This window comes from Nannospalax galili, unplaced genomic scaffold (assembly GCF_000622305.1).
Source record: "Nannospalax galili isolate Female #2095 unplaced genomic scaffold, S.galili_v1.0 scaffold54, whole genome shotgun sequence".
Classification (NCBI taxonomy): domain Eukaryota; kingdom Metazoa; phylum Chordata; class Mammalia; order Rodentia; family Spalacidae; genus Nannospalax; species Nannospalax galili.
The window spans coordinates 9,795,315-9,815,139 of record NW_008341028.1 but is presented as its reverse complement, the minus strand read 5'-3'; the positions used below and the strand labels follow the sequence as shown (position 1 = coordinate 9,815,139).

The following is a 19,825-nucleotide window of genomic DNA, read 5'->3' as shown; positions in this document are numbered from 1 at the left end:
TGCCTAGCATGCTTGAGGGCCCGGGTTCCATTCCCAACACTGAAAAAAATAAAGGCATGCTAGGCATGATGGCACATCTTTAATCCCAGCACTCAGGAGGCAGACATGTGGATCTCTGTGAGTTTGAGGCCAGCCTAATCTGCATAGGGAGTTCCAGACTAGCTGAGGCTACAGGGTGACCCTGTCTCAAAAGAACCAAGAAAGAAAAACAAGTGCCATGAAGTAGAAAAGTCATGGACGGGGAGATCTGAGGCTTAAAATAGTAAAGGATACATAAAGTACTACACACCAAGAAAAACTTAGTAATACTTAGAATGCAAAGATACTAGTATCTAGAGGAACCAAACTCACTGACAGATATGTATTAATAAGCCTGAGTGTTTATGTGCATGTATGCAGTGCCCACAGAGGCCATAAGAGGGCATTGGATCCCCTTGGAAATGGAGTTACAGTTGTGAGCATCCATGTGGGTCCTGGGAAGTGAACCTGGACCCTCTGCAAGAGCAGTGTTCTTAGCATTGAGCCATCTCTCCAGCAGGAATTACACATTAAGTCAATGAGATCTCATTTCACATCCATCAATTCATAAAAAGTAACTTAAGACACCAAGTACAGAAGAGGCTGTGAGGATTGAACGGTTGCTGGTGGAAATGGTGGATTGGCAAAAGAACAAATTTGCAAAAACTTGGTTACAAGTTGCTTATGTGCACAGCTTAAATCCAGCAGTTCTGACTGTGGCCCCCACCTTAACACTCTGGATTGTACACGAGGGTCCAAGTGCAAGGCTGTTCTTTGCAGTAGTACTGCAGAAGGAAAACTGCACACTCTCAAGGGGACAGGGACATTATAGAAAATATCCTGCAGTCGCCATGAATGGGTCAGTGTGAAATGTGAAGTCTTCCACCATGAGTGATCAAGCACATCAAAAAAGGAATCCTGCTAAACCTGGCTTCATTCTGGACTATGCAACTTTCCTAGGACCATCTTGCTTAAGTTTCTAACTAAAATTATCCAATTAGGGCCAAGAAATGTTCAGCTAAGCTAATGTATAAAGATGAGACAAACAGCATGGTAGCTCTGGTCAGACTTGGGCTCACCTGCAGACTTTGGGATCTGTGAGCCAATTTCAGCCTATTTCTTCACCTGTGTGTAATACACATTCCATTAAAAGTAGTGTCCATTTGGGTGCTGGAGAGAGAGCTCGGTGGTTAAGGACATTGGGTGTTCTTGCAAAGGACCCAGGTTCGATTCCCAGCACCCACATCATGGCTAACAACCATCTGTATATAACTCCAGATCCAGAGGAATCTGATGCCGCCTTCTGACTCCACAAGCACTGCATGACAAGGGTGGACTTACATACATATATAGGCAAAACATACACATGAAATAAAAATATATTTTTAAAAAGTAATGTCCATTTAATCTCAAGTTGCTTTCTGTATCCAGTGCTTTCTTTTCTTGCATCCCACAAATAACAAGTACCAGATAAACAACACTGCAGGTGCCTGGGAATGTGTTGAGTGAATGGCGGCCACACAACTTTGCAGTTCTTACTGCTTTTTAATTCTTTTAGCATATCTAAAAGTCAGAAATTGAATATATACATATAGAATTCTAAACACCACTCTAAAATGGTTTTGTCATTGGCCAATTATCTTTATTTTGAAAGTCTGAATCATTAAATATGTGTAAAGTGCATTCTTGCAGCTAATCAATAGCTGTATTTCTTTATAAAACCTTAATATTCAAAACAGTTGGAAAAGTCACAATAAAAAATGAGATCTAGATACATTTGTCCTTAATTACCCAAGACAAACACTTGCATGAATTAGTTTATAAGTATACAAGAAATATACAAAAATAGCATTATAAAAATAGTTCATACAGCAATGTGAAGGGGCGTGTCTTTCTCTATTAATATTAAATATGGCAAGGCATATAATACACAAAGAATGTTGAATCCTGGGTGTCTTTAGAAACATTAGGAAGGCTTTGTTCTAGGCCAGAGTATGACATAGTTGAGGTCTGTATTGTTCTGCAAAGCTGCATTTCTGCAAAGCTCAGACTGCTTTCAACAATGCTTTGGAGAAATCACCAACAGGAACCGAATCGTTCTTCTGCTACTGGGGCAGTCAGTTCAAGGCTTCTTGCGCCTAAAACACAAAAACCAGCATTTAATGGTAAATTTTGCACTTAGTGACTTAGTCATGGCAAATGAATCTTTAGGAAAGTTGTGAAAAATTGCTATTTTATCAAAAGTTCTTTTGAGCAAGCAAGTAACTATTACACAATTGTAACAGCTAATAAGCCTCCCCATTTTTAGCCTATTGCAGCCATTTTCTGAATTGCCTAAGGAATCCAAGTGTTAAAGATGTAGAGAAGAATATTTGCAAAGAATGAGTTTTACTAAATACAGAAAAAGTAGTTTGGAACTCTTTAGTGCGGGATTTAACAGAAGAGGGAGTAAAGAATGTGATTCCTTGTCTCCCTGCAATCCTGACATTCAGCTATATTTAGAAAACACTCCTAAAAAGGACCAAGAGGCCAATCAGGTAAGAATGACTTACGCAAGGCTGTTGTCTCCAAAATGATCTGACACCACCTGCCCTTACAGCCCTCTGGAGAGCTCAGCACTGTAGAGGCCTACCACAGATTTGCCAGGCAAAACTACCCGGAGAGTAAGGGACAGCTGTGAGCAGTAGTGGTGGAAAGCCTGGAGGAGGGATGGGTATAGGACTGGCCAGTGCTCACTTGGGTTGTGCATGGTGCTGATATCCAGGTCCCAGCTGAGATCCTGCTCTCATCTCCACAGCCACAGAACACTAGAGGAAAGTGACAGAAGACGGAATGGTCAGCTCCTCAACAGTCCAGAAGCATACCTCTATTTAGATGGCCTCTACCATGGTGAAATCCAACACACTCTCTAGATCAGCAAAGACACTGAGGTTAAGCCAACCATCACACAATTTTGGGCACAGGTCACATTAGGAGCAAGAAGGGTCTTTGGAAAGTGTCCAGGTAGTCTCTCATTTTACATAAGGGAGAAAGTTCTTAACAAGCTGGTGGCCAGGGCCACCCCTCTCCCAATCCTATCCCCAGGAGTCATTCCTTGGGGATAACAGTCACCTGCTGCAATTCTTGTTAATTTGGAGTGATACTCTGGCTCCATTCTTGAACTTTGCCCCCACTATGCTCAAGACCTCTAGTGAAACCAGACCTAAAGAAATGCAAGCGCCCTAAGGTGTGTTAGTAACAGGCCTTCAGGCTGCATGGGCAGTATGAGGTCCTGCCTCTGCATCATCAAAGCATATAGTGCTACAGCACTATACCACCTAATTTTAGCAAGCAAGTATTTAACTGTACCCCTACCCTTGTTTCTACATCGGTCCATTCAGACTCTGTACCATCTGGTTGGGCAGGTGCTACTGTGGACGATCTTCGTTTTCGACTACTGAAAAAGGCGAAACATGATGCAACAATTACTTTTGCATCTAAGAAGAATGAAAAACATTAGAAGTAGGGAAAACCACTTATGCCCCTGTGGAAAGTTAACAATAAACCTCACAGGATATTCTGTTCCTAAGAACAAGAAGCTTACAAGAGGAACAAGAGGAAAACAGCCCTTTAAGTAGACACCTGTGATCATCACTCACCCAGTTGGTGATTCTTGCTTTAAAGTCTCAACATCAGTAAACTGGACAGCTTGTCCACCACCTCTCGTTTTGTAAACATCACCCTAAAGCCAAGAGAAAAGGTCACTGTTACACTTTGATACATCCAAATGATGAACATGCATGTATTTAAAACTGATCTGAAATTCCCATCCACAAAGACAAACGGCCCTTGGACTGCTGAATCTACTGAGCAAAGCACTTGAGAAAGCTAAGTAGACCGACTAAACAAAACTACAACAACCATAACATTCCAAATTTGCTCCTTTTTATTCAACCAATAATCTAAAAGTTAAACTCCACTAGAGACAGATTAATCTACCAGAAATTTCTACACGTTTAAGGCAGTGTACCTTCCTCTCTGGTGGCAGTAGTCTTATAACTATCTTCTAAACTGAATTTGAAATGAACCTCTACATAGCAGATCATCTTTTATTTTCCTTATTTTTTTCATTGACTATGATCAAAAGAAAACTCTTCTGTAAGCACGCAAGTCTTTTCTTTCCACAAGAGATTTTGGGTAGCTCAATACTGAGTACTTTTCGTAGGTCAAATGTGTTAACTATTTGTTGTTTATTTATTGAGATCAGGACTGTGTAGCACCAGCTCTCCCTAAACTCAAAATCCTCCTGGCATGTACCACCATGCCTGGCCATCGGTCAAATTTTATTTTGTCTTTTTGAGACAGGGTCTCCCTGTAGCCCCAGCTATCCTGGAACTCACTATGTAGACCAGGCTGACATCGAACTCAGAGATCCTCCTGCCTGTGCCTCCAAGTGCTGGGATTAAAGGTGTACACTACTACATCTGGCCCAGTTTACTTTAAAATAGAAATTTAAGCTTAATACACAGTAAAGTAATAAAGTACATTATGGATCTGGAATTCTAAGAAACCCAAGAACTGAGCCTATTCGAGTAGAGCTAGATTTGTTTAGCAGATTTGCAACCTAAGTGGTTAATTTTATGCTAAATAAAAAGTTCCATCTGACATCCATTTATGTTGTAGTTGTCATCAAAGAGAAACAATTTCTCATTGGTTTTCGTCTATGAAAACTGGTTTTTACCTTTATTACTTTAGTCTGAATCTCCCCATCGGAGGCTAGTTCCTGGTGGGTCAGCATGTACTTCTCACATTTAGCTAGTGCCTTTTCATTTGCAACAGACACTGTGATGGCATGAGGGACATGTGGCTGCATGACTGTTTCAGTTTGCACGTTTGAGGCGGGCTTATGATCTACCCATCTGCTCCCTGCAGAGCGGGACCGTCTGTGTCGGACAGGAATTGGTGTGTTCTGATCAGGTTGAAAGAGGAATTGAGAAACAAGCATAACCCAGAATTAATTTAAGAGTATTATTAGAAGTGCAGCAGGTTTGACAATGTTAATTCATGACAATATCAAAACAAACCTCTTCAAAAGCTAAATATTTAAGTAAACACTCTCTTCCTAGCCAAACATAGAGCCAATAAGCATCTTTTGACAACAGCTTCTGTAGTGGACAGTCTCTGTGGGAGCTGCCCTTCCAACAAAGGGCAAAAGGTAAATTCTGCCAGTGCTACTAGTTCTTCCTATATAGGGGGAACTCAGGACAAGTAAACCATTTTGCATTTGTGATAAAAAATCATTAATTATGATTGCTTTGTGAGCTATCTATAGAGTATCAAGTCTGTTAAAAGCATCAGCAAGATCAATAAAAGCCCTAACTATGTCCTAAGGTATTTAAGCAATAGAAAACATTCCTCATGGACTGGAGAGGTGGTATAGCCGTTAAAGGCTCAGGCTTACAACCAAAAGGACAAGAAAATACACCTCAAACAGCCAGACCTTAAAAAAAAAAAAAGCTGTTGGCATTCTAAAGTAGAACTGAAGAGCATAGGTATAAAGAGAACCTCATGTGTAGCATGTAAAACAGTGTCATGTACTTCTGAGTACTTTTGAACACTTCCAGTTAAGATTTTTATATCTCAAAATACAATTACACAAAAGGTTCAAATGGCTAAATATGCCAGTGAATTTCTTTTCTCCAAAGATTTCTTAAAATTTCTAAGAACCAAATAAAGAATACAGTACCAAATCAGTTTCTATCATACAATAAAAAACTTGTTGCTTCCAGTCAAATGCCATGTGAGCCAAGATAAACAGCACTCTGAGAGCCAGAAAAAAGGTATTTCCTATACACAACACAGTAGCTTGAAGCAATTTGTGAACATCTCATTTGTTAAACTGAAAGCAAAGGAGCAAGTCTGCTATGAGCAGAATCCTTCCGACCTGGTCACATAGGAAGATGCTGATTTCAAAATGCTCACCTCCCTACACTGGAGGAAACAAATGAAGCAGTAGTAACAACTCACATCATCACTGTAACAGTCAACATAATGTGTCAGCTTCTGAAGACATTGAATCTCAACACATGCAGGAAACTATCCATTCTGAAACTCTACAAGTGGTCATGATATAAGCACCTTAAAATTTTTCTTCACCAAAATGTGAACTCAGTCCACCTGACAATTTTTGACCAACATGGACACAGATACTAACCTTGTGGTAACTTTTCTGCTGCACTTCTAAGGACACTTTGATTTAATGTAAGAAATTAAAGTGTCTCTAGTAAATCCTCCTAAATGTCTCATAGTCATATTAGACATTTCATATGCAGACCTTCCAGGTTTTCAGTCTAACATACATAGTAAGAGGATGGACTAGAGTTGATCAGAAAGACCATTCACCATGATTTGCTTTCTACAAGCTTCAAGGTGGTAAGTCTCCAAGTTAAGAACTTAAGAGACCTCAGAATTGTCTGTTGCCTGGATAAGAACTTTGGGACTGGTCACTGTCCATTTATGAACAGGAATGCAGGGCACCAAATATTCATGCATGTGTAAATTAGCTGAGAGACTCTTAAGCAAGTATTTACTGCAACATTATTTTAAAAGAACAGTTAAGATTTTACTGAATAGTATTGTGATGATTTATTCAAATTCCAAAGAATTTTTACCTTAATATTGAAGAACATGTGAAACTCAATTTACTTGAGCACCCTTGAATAAGGTAAAGTCCTTTTAATTTGATATAGACCTCAACAAGATTAAAAGTAATTTCCTGGATGTGAAAATTACCACATGCAATGCATTCATGTGGACTGTGCCATGGGTTGAAAGGAGAGGCCATCATTGGCACTGGAACAGCTAGGAGATTAGAGGATATTTACTGAGTGCTGACTTCCTTAGATGTGATAAAGACTGGTCACACAGGACAATACCCTTATTTTTAGGAAGTGGCATCTATGACTTAACTTTCGAAAGACTCAAGTAAAAAATACTTAAAACAATGTAACAGTAAATCTGCATATGTTAAGGGTAAAGATGTTACCATATCATTCTTATAATTTTTCTTTAGAATTCTTTAAAAATCAGCAAGGACAGAAAAATTAAATTTGGAAAAGGGAAGCCAAAGAAAAATTCATTGTTGGGTTGTCAGGGTATATGGCTCAGTTGTAGAATGAATGTTTACCCTGAGTAAGGCTCAATCTCCAGCAACAAGAAAATGGGGGGGGGCGGTGAGGAAGGAAGGGAGGGGGGAATGGAAGGGAAGGGAAGGGGGAAGGGGAAAGGGAAGGGAACAAGGGAAGGGAAAAAACACTCATGTTCCTAGATTCTGTGCAAAGCTCATACAACTGCAAAGAGTCTAATCCTGGAGGCACCAAACTGGTGACATTCATAGCACTCACAGGGCATTATGTTAATGCTGCTTCAGATGAAAAGCTTAGCTTCAATCTTGGGGTGACTAAGTCTTTTCTGGGGGGGTGGCAGGGGCAGTTGGTTTTTGGCAGGTTCTCCCTGTAGCTCCAGCTGGCTGGAACTTACTACGTAGACCAGGCTGGCCTGGATCTCACAGAAATCTGCCTAGCGCTCTGCTGAGATTGAAGGCATGCACCACAACGCCGGCCCAGTGATTTTATCTTTCGCAGTAAAATAGACCTTGTTCATTTTGGAGCCACCCACCCATCTTTCCATTGGAATTCTGGAACCAAGTTACAAAAAGCAAAGGAGATAAAATCTATTACTACAGTGCTTTAAAATACTATTGGCACGAACCCTGCAGCAACGGTCCTCTTCTACTTCTATCTCAGCTCTGAATGTAGGAACCATTTCCCTGCCTTCAGTCCAGCACATCCCTCGCCTTCTGTCTGACACCATACAAGTTTTACTTTGTCCTGGCTCCTGCTGCCTACGCCTTGCAATAGATGTGACATTGACAGGTGTGCTGTACGGAGAACTTTTCTGCTCCCATTCCGAAATACAGGAAGCTACAGAAATGCTGCTGCAAGAGTTAGAGCGCCTATGGAGCTGCGGCTGGCTCATGAGTTGCTGGCCGTTGGAAATCTGAGCAATATTGTTACTAGAAAGCTAAAAAAATTGGAGAGAAATCAATGAGTAAGACTGAAAAACTGAAAGAAACAATATTACTTTTCTACAATTTTAGTTCATGAAAATTTAACATTGTGTGTATAGTCATTAAAATTTTTGCACTACATTTTTTTTAAATAGAGAAAATTTCTTTTTTTGAAGATAGGGTCTCGCTATATAGCCCTGGCTGGCCTGGGACTCACTATGTAGACCAGGCTGGCCTAGAACTCAAAGATCTACCTGCCTCTGCCTCCCAAGCCCCCTGCCTCCCAAGTGCTGGGATTAAAGGCATGCACCTCTATGCCCAGCTAAAAATAAAAAGTTTTTAAAAATTCTCATGGAGAGACATCCTCCAATCTGAACAGATTTTCTCTAGTATTAAGCTACTGCACAACTACAAACACTTACAGGCAGTGGTGATGGAGAAGCTGATCTCTGAATGACTCTTTCCCGGTCTCGCTCCCGGGAGGGTCTCTCTGGCTTCTCTGGTTTGGGTTCAGTAACAATAGCTTTCAGTTGTTTGAGCTTTTCATCTTTGACCCAAAGTTTGTTCTGCATCTCCAGCTGGGTGGCTGCCACCCGACGCTCCTACAGATGTAATGGCATCACATCACCCACTGTACTCCTGGGAGTGACAGCCCTCTCCTATTTCCAGAGGTTAACAAATACCACCCAACTCTGCCACAAGCACAGTAATCTAAAACATGTACACTAAGCAGAAGATGAACAAGTCACCCAGCTCTGAGAGCACTGCAGGACTGACACTCACGCACTCCTTCTGCCACTTCACCGTCGTCTCTGTAACCATGCCTTGCAACCTGGCTTCTAATCTGCGGTTGTCAGAAAACTGCCGCTGAAGTTTCTGATTCTGTGTTTCAAGCTCCTGCTGCAGATTACGTTTATCTTCTTCATAGATCGTAGTTGTTTTTTCTAAAATCTCAATCTGGAAAGGCAGAACATTATGTTCAGTATCTTCTATGTTAACATTTCACTATAAAATAATCCTTAATTTGCTCATGGAAGTAAACTTGTGTAAAGAAAACTATCACAGAAAAAACACTTTTGCCCTCTAAAATTTCATCTGAACTCCCAATTCCATTCTGAGAAGTGAGGACTTAACAAGCTTCTTAACTGAAACCCAAAATTTAAGTAGCTTCAACAGAAACTTTTTTCCTTAAAACTAAGGGAGAACTTCAAACTTTCCTTCTGCTCACAGAAAAGCCACCCTGAAGTGTTTTTTGTTTGTTTTTGTTAATGATGCTGAAGATGGAACCCAGGGCCTCAAACATGCCACTGAGGTATACCCTAACCCCTTCACTAACCTTGTTGTTACTGATTTTGGCAGTATAGGGGATCAAATCCAGGGCTTTATGCATACTAGGCAAACACTCTGCTACTGAACTATGTCCTCAGCTCTGTAAGTTTGTACTTTACAAAATTTATTTTTATTTTATTCATATAAATGTATTGTCTGCATGTATGTAAGTGCACCTGAGTCATGCAATGCCAGAGAAGGTCTGAAGGAGTTGGATCCCCTGGAACTGAAGTTACAGATGGTTGTTAGCCACCATGTGGGTGCTGGGAACCAAACCTGGGTCCTCTGCAAGAGCAGCCAGTGCCCTTAACTGCTGAGCCATCTCTCCAGCCCCAAGTTTATACTCTTATAACATGATTTGTAAACTAAATTTAGATCCAATTAGCATTTTACTGTGCATTTGTTACATTCCAAAGCAACATACTGACAGTTTCATATTATGCTTTATTTCATAAGATTGTTTTTAAAAACATAGAAGAAAAATTTCTAAATAAATCAAAAAGTAAAACTAAGCCAAACTTGAGTCTTCTAGAAAACCTACTTGTTGGCCAAGCATCATGATGTACACCTGTAATCCCAGTGAAATGACAAAACTAACTCCCTTTTTTGTTCTAGCTGACTTGCTTTACCCTGTTTTGCCCAGCCATTCCCACTGTAGGCAATTGGGCAGAATGTCTCATGTTGGTAGTTTAAGGGAGTACAATTTTTCTACAATACTGAGAAACTTAACAAGTAGCCAGGTAGCATGTCCAGGTAGCACATCCCTCCAACCCAGCTATACCTGCATCTCTACGGAGCCCAGTGTTTCCACAATTTTAAGGAACTTGTTTTTTCCTAATTAAAACTTTTTGTTAATTGAAAACCTTTGTTAACTGACTTGCCCCTAATCTGGTGTAAACTATGGTTATCTGCTGTAACAATAATTATTGGCTTTGTCCCTGGCATAATGTAATTGTGGTTTTTTTTGTTTTTTATTTTATTTTATGTGCATGTGTGTATTGCCTACATGTAGGTAAGTGCACCTGTGTCATGCAATGCCTGCGGAGGTCAGAAGAGGCTGTCAGATCCCCTGGAACTAGAGTTACAGATAGTTGTTAGCTGCAATGTGGGTGCTGGGATTCGAACCCAGGTCTTCTGCAAGAATTGTTAGTGTTCTTAACCACTGAGCCATCTTTCCAGCCCTGTAACTGGTTTTAAGCTTTATAAATCCTGCTCTGCTTTTCCTCAGGGTTAACAGTTCTTTTGGGAATTATCCCCCTCTGACCACTGGCTATTAATAAAGGACTCCCAATTCAGCCATCACTATGTGGCATTCCTCTGTGCATCTTACTTGGTATTATACCAGCACTCAGGATGCTAAGGCAGGCAGGGAGAAAAGAGGGGGACCCTAGACCCCATAGGTCTGTGCCTACTTGTTTTGAGCCAGAAAATATTCTCTGTAAGCTTAGTCCCAAAACATGCTCTTTTATGCCTTTCACTCACACAGTAACAGGCACATGTGGCAAAATGAGGGGTCTGAGACCAGTGCCAAATACCCAGTACCTATACAATGTGAAAATGCAAAAACAAACCTTATACTCCAAAGTTTTATTTTTCTTCTCCAGTCGCTCTATTTCGGATTTCTGTCCTGAGATCAACTTTTCTTTTTCATTTAGTTTTCCATGAATGTAGTTTTCTTTATTTGAAACAGCACTGTCAAATTCTTTTAACAAAGCCTTAAAATTAACACCTGAAACAAAAGCAAGTTTTACATTGGCTTCAAAATAACCAATGAAATCAGCTTTTATCAGCAGACACTAGATGTAGCACTCTAGCAAATCCCTCTATGGCATTCAGTGTGTAAGAAGAAAGCTGCTGGGGGTGTAGGTCAGTGTCAGTGTCTGCTGAGCATGCATGAGGCCCAGGGTTCATGCCCACTATCACCACCAAAAATGGTGGTAGAAAAAACAAGTCTGGGAAGAAATCAGGACTATGATCCTAAAATCTCTTAAATATTCATGGAAGTATTCTGTAACCTCTTCAACACTTGCAGCCAAGTTTGCCTACAAATGCAAAACCAAAAATAACCCTGACCTGGGATTGGCTGGACCTTAGGTATAGACACTGGTACACCACTTGGCCACTCACTGAGATAGTCACTTAGCATGGACCAGACCTGTCCAATTGTTCTACTGGTCTTTCAAACATATCTCATTTATCCTCACACCTTCCTGAGGAGCAAATATAAATAACCCCCATTTTGTACACACGGAAAACTATGACACTTTCTTTTGTATCCATCACTATAAATAATTTTAAAATATGGAAGGACATCCACTTCTTTTCTTTTGACCTTCTTTAAAAATAAAATAGATGGGACTGGAGAGATGGCTCAGGGGTTAAGAGCACCGGGTGCTCTTGCAGAGGACCTAGGTTTGGTTCTTAACATCCACATGACAGCTAACTCTAGTTCCAGGGGATCTGACACCCTCTTCTGGCTTCCTTGGGCACTGCACACAAACGGTGCACATATCCATGCAGGCAAAACACTCAGACACAAATAAGAAATAAAATCTTTTAAAAATTAAGTAAGTAAAAATAGAGCTTGTGGGGGAAAAAATATCTTGCCATTCAAATTAAACAATGTCTTGAGTACTACTACAAAGAAACAAAATAACTCTTTCTTAAGCATGCATCCTGCCACAGATTCAGATTAGGATTTTTTTTTTTTAATGTTTTATTATTTTTATTTTATGTGTCTAAGTGTACTGCTTGCATGTATGTCTCGTGCAATGCTGCGGAGGTCAGAAGAGGGCTTTGGATTCCCCTGGAACTGGAGTTAAGGATGGTTTGCAGCCGTCATGTGGGTGTTGGGAATCGAACCTGGGTCCTCTGCAAGAGCAGTCAGTGCTCTTAACCGCTGAGCCATCTCTCCAGTCCCAGGAATGCTTTTAATCTCTGACTATAAAGCAGCTTTGCTCTTACATTGTTTGTTAAGCTCCTCAATCATCACTTGTCGTAGGTGATGTCGTTTCTCCAATGCTTCAATCAGCTTTGGAAGAGTCTGCTCATCATTGATATCCAGAAGTTCACATGGTGGCAATGGTGGAAAACTCTGCAGAATCACTTCAGTAACCAATGGTTCTGTATTGAATTTTAAAATTACACAAGAAAGAAAGAGCTTAAACAAAGCTGACACTGTGATTAGAGCCCCAGACCTATTAACCACAGAATTTATCTGAGACAAGGTCATCTCATATAGCCTAGACTACTGATTTCCTGATTGTCCTGCCTCAGCTTTGCAAATCCAGGACTTACACATGTGCATACCATGCCCTCCTTTAAACATGGAATTTCTTTTCTTTCTTTTTTTTTTTGGTCTTTTTGAGACAGGGTCTCCCTGTAGCTCCAGCTGGCCTAGAACTTGCTATGTAGACCAGGCTGGCCTCAATTTCACAAAGATCCACACTTGCCTCTGCTTCCCAAGTGCTGGGACTAAAGGCGTGCACCACCACACCCAGCTAATCATGGAATTTCTTGACTGTCTTCCTCAAAAACAAATCTTGTATTACCTTTCAAACTTTTCTGCAGTTAGTATGTAAATAAGTTTTTTTTTAATTAGAGAGAGACAAATGAGTAAATGATACACAAAATCATACCATCTCCAACTGGGCCTCCTCGAGCCACATTTCTATAGCGCCTCCCTGGCGTCAAGCCACATATCACCTTGTCTACAGGTCTTGCTACTTCAACTTCTTGGGTTACTTCAGCAAATCTCATGACTTGCTAGAATACAAAACAAATGCACTATGTAAATAAAAAGCCTATCCAGGTACTTCTGTACAGATTACTAAATAGGGTGGTTTATTAGTTCATTTATATGCATCAATGATCCTGTATCAATTTCTAAAATGTTCAGAATGGCATTCTTCATATGCCAGTAGCTGTTTTCCCTAGAAACTCGACATTATAGGACAAATGCACTGAAATTACCAAGCTTTCTTCATAGTCTTCAGCCTTTGGATTCACACAAACGATCATTCGTACTTTTCCTTCCCCATCAAAGTAGTTCTTGAACAGATGGGTTAACTTTGAATCTCGATATGGAACCATCTATAAAGACATTCAAAAGCTAAGTATATCAAGCAACTAAAATGCACAAATTAAACCAAACAAGCAATGGTTACTGCATACCTTGTTAGTTCCATACATTTGGTTCTCTCTCAGGACTTCCATGCATGTTCTTAGTGTCATCAGGGACTGATTAATGTTACCTGACAGAAGAATACATGCAGAAGATATTTGAAAACAATACGGTAGCTAAAATATGTTCTGTTCAACTTCATGTTCATTATTACAAAATTAGAAAGATTTTCATGACTCAGCTTCAAGAGCTGTCCATGCATGTCTCTCTCTGGCTGTATTTTCAACAGTATTATTTCCAGGTGGCCTAAATAACCATCCTTCTTCAGGGATTCCAGTAAAAGGATTCTTCATCAAACATAGTATTATTATTATTATTATTTGGTCTTTTTGAGATGGAGTCTCCCTGTCGTCCTAGCTGGCCTGGACTCTCTCTGGAGACCAGGCTGGCCTCGAACTCACAGAGATCCACCTGCCTCTGCCTCCTGAGTGCTGGGATTAAAGGCGTGTAGCACCACACCCAGATTAAACACAGTATTATTCTTAATGACCCAAAAGATGTCTCCCAAACTCTAAATTCTGTCAAAGACTTTGTTAGGCCAAAGTCATGTATTTGATTTCTTCTCTTGTTTTGTTGGTGCTAGAGACTGAACTCAGGGGCCTCACACATGCTAGGTAAGCACTTTTAACACCCAGCTATATTCTCAGCAAGGTTTGATATCCTCATTTCTCTAAGCATGAGCATCTTAGTCTACTGATGGCACCATCAAGAGACTGAAGCCCCTCCTGCACCCAGAGAGGACACATTTCTGATAGTCCCGCATCTTAGGAACTAGCTAACTCTGTCCCATCTCATCTCAACAAGTTTTCCTAGGCAGCATACTTGCTCTTTCTGACCAATCTCACTTGAAGTTCTGAACCAAGACAATCATTAGGCTAGCAGATTAATCATGCCTCTAAGAATTCAGATCTCACCAAATTATACACAAAAAGTATGTAAGAGCCCCTTTGGGGCTGCGTGGAAAAAAAAAAAAAAAGGTACATAAGAATAGCTCATCTTGGAACTTAGTAACTAAGGCCTCCTAACTCTATCATGATTTCATCACTGTCCTATCAAATAGTTTTGCTAGGCATGGTGATACATGCCTATAATCCTAGCACTCAGGAGGCTGAGACAGGAAGATTGACAAAAAGCTTTAACTGAAAAAAAACCAAAATGTAATTTAGATGGGCTGGCAAGATGGCTCAGCAGGTATCTTGGTTTGTTTCTTCATTGCTGTGACAAAATACTCTGACCAACTTGGGGAGGAAAGGGTTTATTCAGCTTCCACCTCCTAGGTCACAGTTCATCAGGGAGCCCAAGGTAGGCACTCAGGACAGGAACCTAGAGGCAGGAGCTGGAGCACAGGCCATGGAGGAATGCTGCTTACTGGCTTGCTCCCCTGACCCCTGCTCAACCTGTTTTCTTATGTAACATAGGCCCACCTGCCCAGGGGTGGTACCACCCACAGTGGGCTGGGCCCTCCCACATCACTCATCAAGAAGATACCCCTCAGACATGGCCACAGGCCAGTCCAATAGGGGCAATTCCCCAACTGAGGCTCCCTCAACCCAGGTGTGTCAAGTTGACACTAAAGCTGTCCAGCACAGCAGATAAAGGTGCTTCCTGCCAAGCCTGAACAGCAAAGTTCAATCCCTAGGGCCCACATGGTAGAAGAGAACTGACTCCTTCAAGTTGTCTTCTGACTTACATACACCCACTGTGGCACTGACACACACACAAAAATACACAATAAATTTAATAAATTTTTTTCATTTTTCATTTTCATTAAATATGCAAAAACCACCCATTGATAATATAAATTGATGTTGCAAATTTTTCAAGGTTATTGGCATAGGTAAGCACAGCATTCCACTCACCAGCTTCACGCAATCTGTTCCCTTCTGCTTTAGTCCGGTTAGTTCTTTCACTCCCAGCAAGATCTACCAGAGACAACTGGCTGATAGTAATTTGTTCTTTTTCCTATAAGGGATACAACCAATAACTTAAGTTATAAATGCTTTGGTGTTCCTTAAATAAACTCATTAAATCTTAATGAATCCCTTACGTGCACAATGCAAAATGCCCAGGAAGACAAAGGACACATATTTTAGGAGAGTTTGCGAAAAGCTTCTGACTTTAAGTGACTGTTTATCTGCTGCCTGGTTTTCCTCTTCAGAGCAGACATCAGGTGGTAGCTCCTGAGAATAGGGACTCTTCCATTTTGCTATTGCCAGGTATTATTTAGAATCCCAGTACTGAAAGGTCTTGGGTTCTGTCTTTAACAATACCCACCCCCGGGGAAAAAAATAACCTAATGTCACAGTACTGTAATTTTTATAAAAAGAAATGAAGACCAAGAAGCACCTGGATGACAGATTAGAAGTAATTCAAATTCCCAGCACCAAAGAAAAAAGTCATTCAAAGGAAATCAAGTATATATGAAAAGCTGATTTAGAACCGTTTTCTGGTTAACAATTATTTAGTGCTTACTCTAAGCCAAGCACTGGACAAAGAACTTTCCATGTATTACTTCCTTTAATTCTTACCACCTTATGAAAAGGTTCTATTATAGTTAGGTCAAACATCTGGTAAATACATAGGAACCAGAATTCAAATTTTAGTGGTCTTCAGAACCATGTCCTGCCACCATAACCTTTCATGACACAGCATGAATAGGATTACTTTAAAGCTCAAGTTACTATGTACACAGTCAGGTTCAAACACTATTAATAATTTTTACGTGCTTTATAGCAGAACAGGCTAGTAGTAAGTAGTGATCAGCCAGTGGGGCTGACCTATCTGACAAGAGATGATCAATGCCAAACACTGGCCACCTTCTGAACTATACCTACCTAGAAAGTGAAATGCTGACATTTAAAATCCATTACTAAACTTCTGCACACAGGGTTGGGGATATGAAGCAGTGATAGAGTGCTTGCCTAACATGAGCAAGGCCCTGGGTTCAATCCCTAGTACCGTAAAAAATAAAATTTCTATATACCAAATGAGTCAAGTCAATTGGAGCTAAATGGAGGTTGTAGATGTAACTCTGTTGGTAGCATGCTTGCCAGGTATGCACAAAGCCATGGGTTCCATCTTTAGCACCACATAAGTCAGCTCATACTTGTAATACTAGCACTCTGGTAGAAGAGGCAGGGGGAGCAAAAGTTCAAGGTTATCCTGGGCTATATGAAACCCTGTCTCAAACAAAAAACAGCCAAAGATAAAATAAACACAAAAGAAAAAAAAAGGGGGGGGGTGAGGGGGAATCCCACAATCTAACACAAAAAATTTTCAAGCTTTGTAAATCCTTCTCACAGCAAAATCCACATGCCATATATACTTTCCACTAGTATTCAGATTCAAAGGCAGACTCTCAAAACAACACTAATGACATGGAAGGAAATGCCATCAGCTATATAACTACTGATTCTTTATTATAATCTTTATTAAAAGACAAGTTCCATAATTCAGGTCATCTTCCGAAATTAGGACCAAATTAGAAAGATAAGCTCTACATGCAAAATGTTACCTGTAAAACATTATCTCCATCAGCATCCAGGGGAGCCTGAACTAATTTGATGTTGAACACACTATGGGAGCGACTGGACTCTCTATTCAAATGGGTGTTAGCAATTCGTCTCTTTTTCTGACCTATGGTGACAGAGAAATCATTGATCACACCTGAATTCAGTTACTGTGCTATACATGCTTTCCAACAAATCAAAAGAGACTGCTGCTAAATTATGGTACCACTTTGAGACTTAAAACCATCAATTTTAGTTCCATTTCTAACCTCTCCAAAAAACTTCAAACGCTTCCTCAGTAGACTTCACCTCTACTTCTGTACATCCTGCAACATACATATTATGGTTCTTGTCTTCTCGGAGCATTTTAGATTGTGGAAGTCTGTGGAAAGAAAAAAAAAATCCTAAATGAGGTAAGATACTCTTGTCTTCCCTTACGACTAAGGTTAAAGTGCAAGGCAACAGAACATCAGGGCTGGTAACAGAACACAGAGCCTCATGCATGCTAGGCAAACTATCATTGAGCTACATCCCCAGCTCATGAGCATTCTTTTCTTAAATTTAGTTCATAGTTCTAAAAGTTGGATAGTCCAAAAGTGTGATGCTGACTTCTGGTGAGGGACTTTTTGTTGTTAACAAGAGATGCATCACATGGTTAAGATAAAACAAGTATGCTACCATGACATCCATTCTTTAGTAGAGGTTAAGTTTACATAAGATCCCAAAGCAATGTAATACCTGAATAAAATTATAAGATTATAAAGTTACAATTAGTTATAAAGCAGGAACAGGAACCAATTCTATTTTCAAAATTTTCCTCTAACCCACCCTAACAAAGCACATGAAGCAACACACAATTAGACCACTATTATAGTAGCAATATCTCATGTACAGTTAAGCATCACAATTTAGCATTTCCCTAAATTTAAAAGCATTATATCAGCATACACAACTGGTTGATTCTGACCTTCACAGCAATAGCAGACAACAAATTCAGAAAGGGTTTGGTATGAACCAGGATGGCAATCCTTTCAAAGTGGCTTGGTAAGGTCCAGTCTGAATAGTCAGGTCAAGGTTAGGGAAGGGCACTGCCTGTTCAGACTCAGTTTTTGTTTTTATTTTAAATTTTATTTATTTGGGGGTACATGTGTGGAAGTCAGAGGGTAAGTTACAGGAATCAGTTCTCTTCTTCTACCATGTGGGTTCCAGGTATGAAACGTTGTCAGGTTTGGCAGTAAATACCTTCGCCTGCCATCTCTCCAGCCCCAGACTCAATTTTGTGAATGGCAAGGATGGAGACATTTTTAGAAGCAGGGAAGGCTTAGAGGCAGTAGCCTACCCAGTGACAGTGAAAAGCAACCTACTTACAAACATACCATATATGCCACCCTAGTAGTGTCACTACACCCTTCTCCTAAAGAAAAAGTCAATACCATCACATACACAGAATCTGCGTTCCTCATAGGTGTACTGCAACCATTCCACCTATCAAAGGAATAAGGCAGAGGTTACTGTTCTACAGCAGCCATCCCACAGCAAAGTTTTCAGTCTGGACTAGTGACAGTCACAATGAGGCAGACCTTAAAAATCATCGACTTGTGAAATGCCCTCACTGGATTAAAAAACCACTAAAGATAATACCTCAAAAGTAGATCTAACACTGCCCTAACATATTTAATCTGTAACAATGGTAAACAAGCCTTCTGAGTTCCTCAGAGAGATCCCCAGGAAGGTATTCTTGTTATTGCCTTTGCAAACCAAAACAGTATCATGTGAAACAGTATCATTTAGAACAAATAAAACAAAACATGAACTTGAAACATAGGCAGACATAGAAGCAATTCTTAGTGCTGCTGGGCATGGTGGCCCACACCTTTAATCCTAGCACTCAGGAACAGAGGCAGATCTCTGTGAGTTCAAGGCCAGTACTACAGTAAAACCCTGTCTCAAAAAAAAAAAAAAAAAAAAAAAGAAAAGGTGACATTGACACTGACAATGGCATTACAAAAGCTTATGCAAATAGGTACATACAAAACTGGATTTGTGATAACTGACAGTTTAAAACAAATGGGGAAATACTTGGTGAAATGGAAAAATAATTTTATATAAAAAGGAACTGTCTCTTAAGATCTTTATGTTCATGTATGTCTCTACAACTTAACTCGAATAACTTGTCTTCTGATACCAACATTTCAAGAGCAAAATAAAAAGTTCACCTATAAAGTTCCCATTTGACTCAGCATTGAGAGGCTAAGTAGGAGGATCATAAATAATCCAGACCAGCCTGTGCTATATAGTAACACTGTCTCAAAAACAAAACACAACAAAACAAGTTCTCATTTGAAGAATGGCTGAGGGGCCTGGAGAGGTGGCTCAGCAGTTCAGAGCACTGGCTGCTCATGCTGAGGACCTGGGTTTAGTCCCCAGCACCCACATGGCAGCTAACAACTGTGCATAACTCCAGTTCCAACGGAATCTAACACCCTCTTCTGACCTCTGAGGTCACTTCACGACAGGGGTGCACTTACATACATGCAGGCAATAAGCTCATACACAAAAAATAAAAATAGTAAAATATTTTTTAAAAAATGGTTGAATAAAGCAAATGAGAAAAGGATTTAATATTTTCATATTTAGTTCACTTAGCAACTTTATAATTATTTTGTCAATCTTACCAATCATTAGTAAATTCAAGGACTCTGAATATCCTTTATTGAAATGCAATTCAGTAAGAACCAC

General features: G+C 40.1%; 1 protein-coding gene across 5 annotated transcripts in view; it reads right to left on the bottom strand.

The window, feature by feature from the left end:
- Positions 1-1,434: 1,434 nt before the first annotated feature.
- The window catches only part of Kif23 (kinesin family member 23), a 30,234-nt gene continuing 11,843 nt past the window's right edge, over positions 1,435-19,825 (bottom strand). The window contains exons 8-24 of one of the 5 annotated variants that reach the window (XM_029565031.1): positions 18,530-18,571; positions 17,356-17,468; positions 17,092-17,213; positions 15,437-15,539; positions 13,568-13,647; positions 13,367-13,486; positions 13,033-13,159; positions 12,359-12,517; positions 10,966-11,123; positions 8,843-9,022; positions 8,488-8,667; positions 7,768-8,079; positions 4,739-4,966; positions 3,657-3,739; positions 3,373-3,454; positions 2,755-2,825; positions 1,437-2,156 (exon numbers count right to left, since the gene is read on the bottom strand). In XM_029565031.1, coding sequence (XP_029420891.1) covers positions 2,141-2,156; positions 2,755-2,825; positions 3,373-3,454; positions 3,657-3,739; positions 4,739-4,966; positions 7,768-8,079; positions 8,488-8,667; positions 8,843-9,022; positions 10,966-11,123; positions 12,359-12,517; positions 13,033-13,159; positions 13,367-13,486; positions 13,568-13,647; positions 15,437-15,539; positions 17,092-17,213; positions 17,356-17,468; positions 18,530-18,571 — 2,176 coding nt within the window. In that variant the 3' untranslated portion in view covers positions 1,437-2,140. Of the gene's footprint in view, positions 2,157-2,754; positions 2,826-3,372; positions 3,455-3,656; positions 3,740-4,738; positions 4,967-7,767; positions 8,080-8,487; positions 8,668-8,842; positions 9,023-10,965; positions 11,124-12,358; positions 12,518-13,032; positions 13,160-13,366; positions 13,487-13,567; positions 13,648-15,436; positions 15,540-17,091; positions 17,214-17,355; positions 17,469-18,529; positions 18,572-19,825 lie in introns of all 5 variants that reach the window. The other 4 variants (XM_029565032.1, XM_029565034.1, XM_029565033.1 and 1 more) reach the window with 4 other exon arrangements.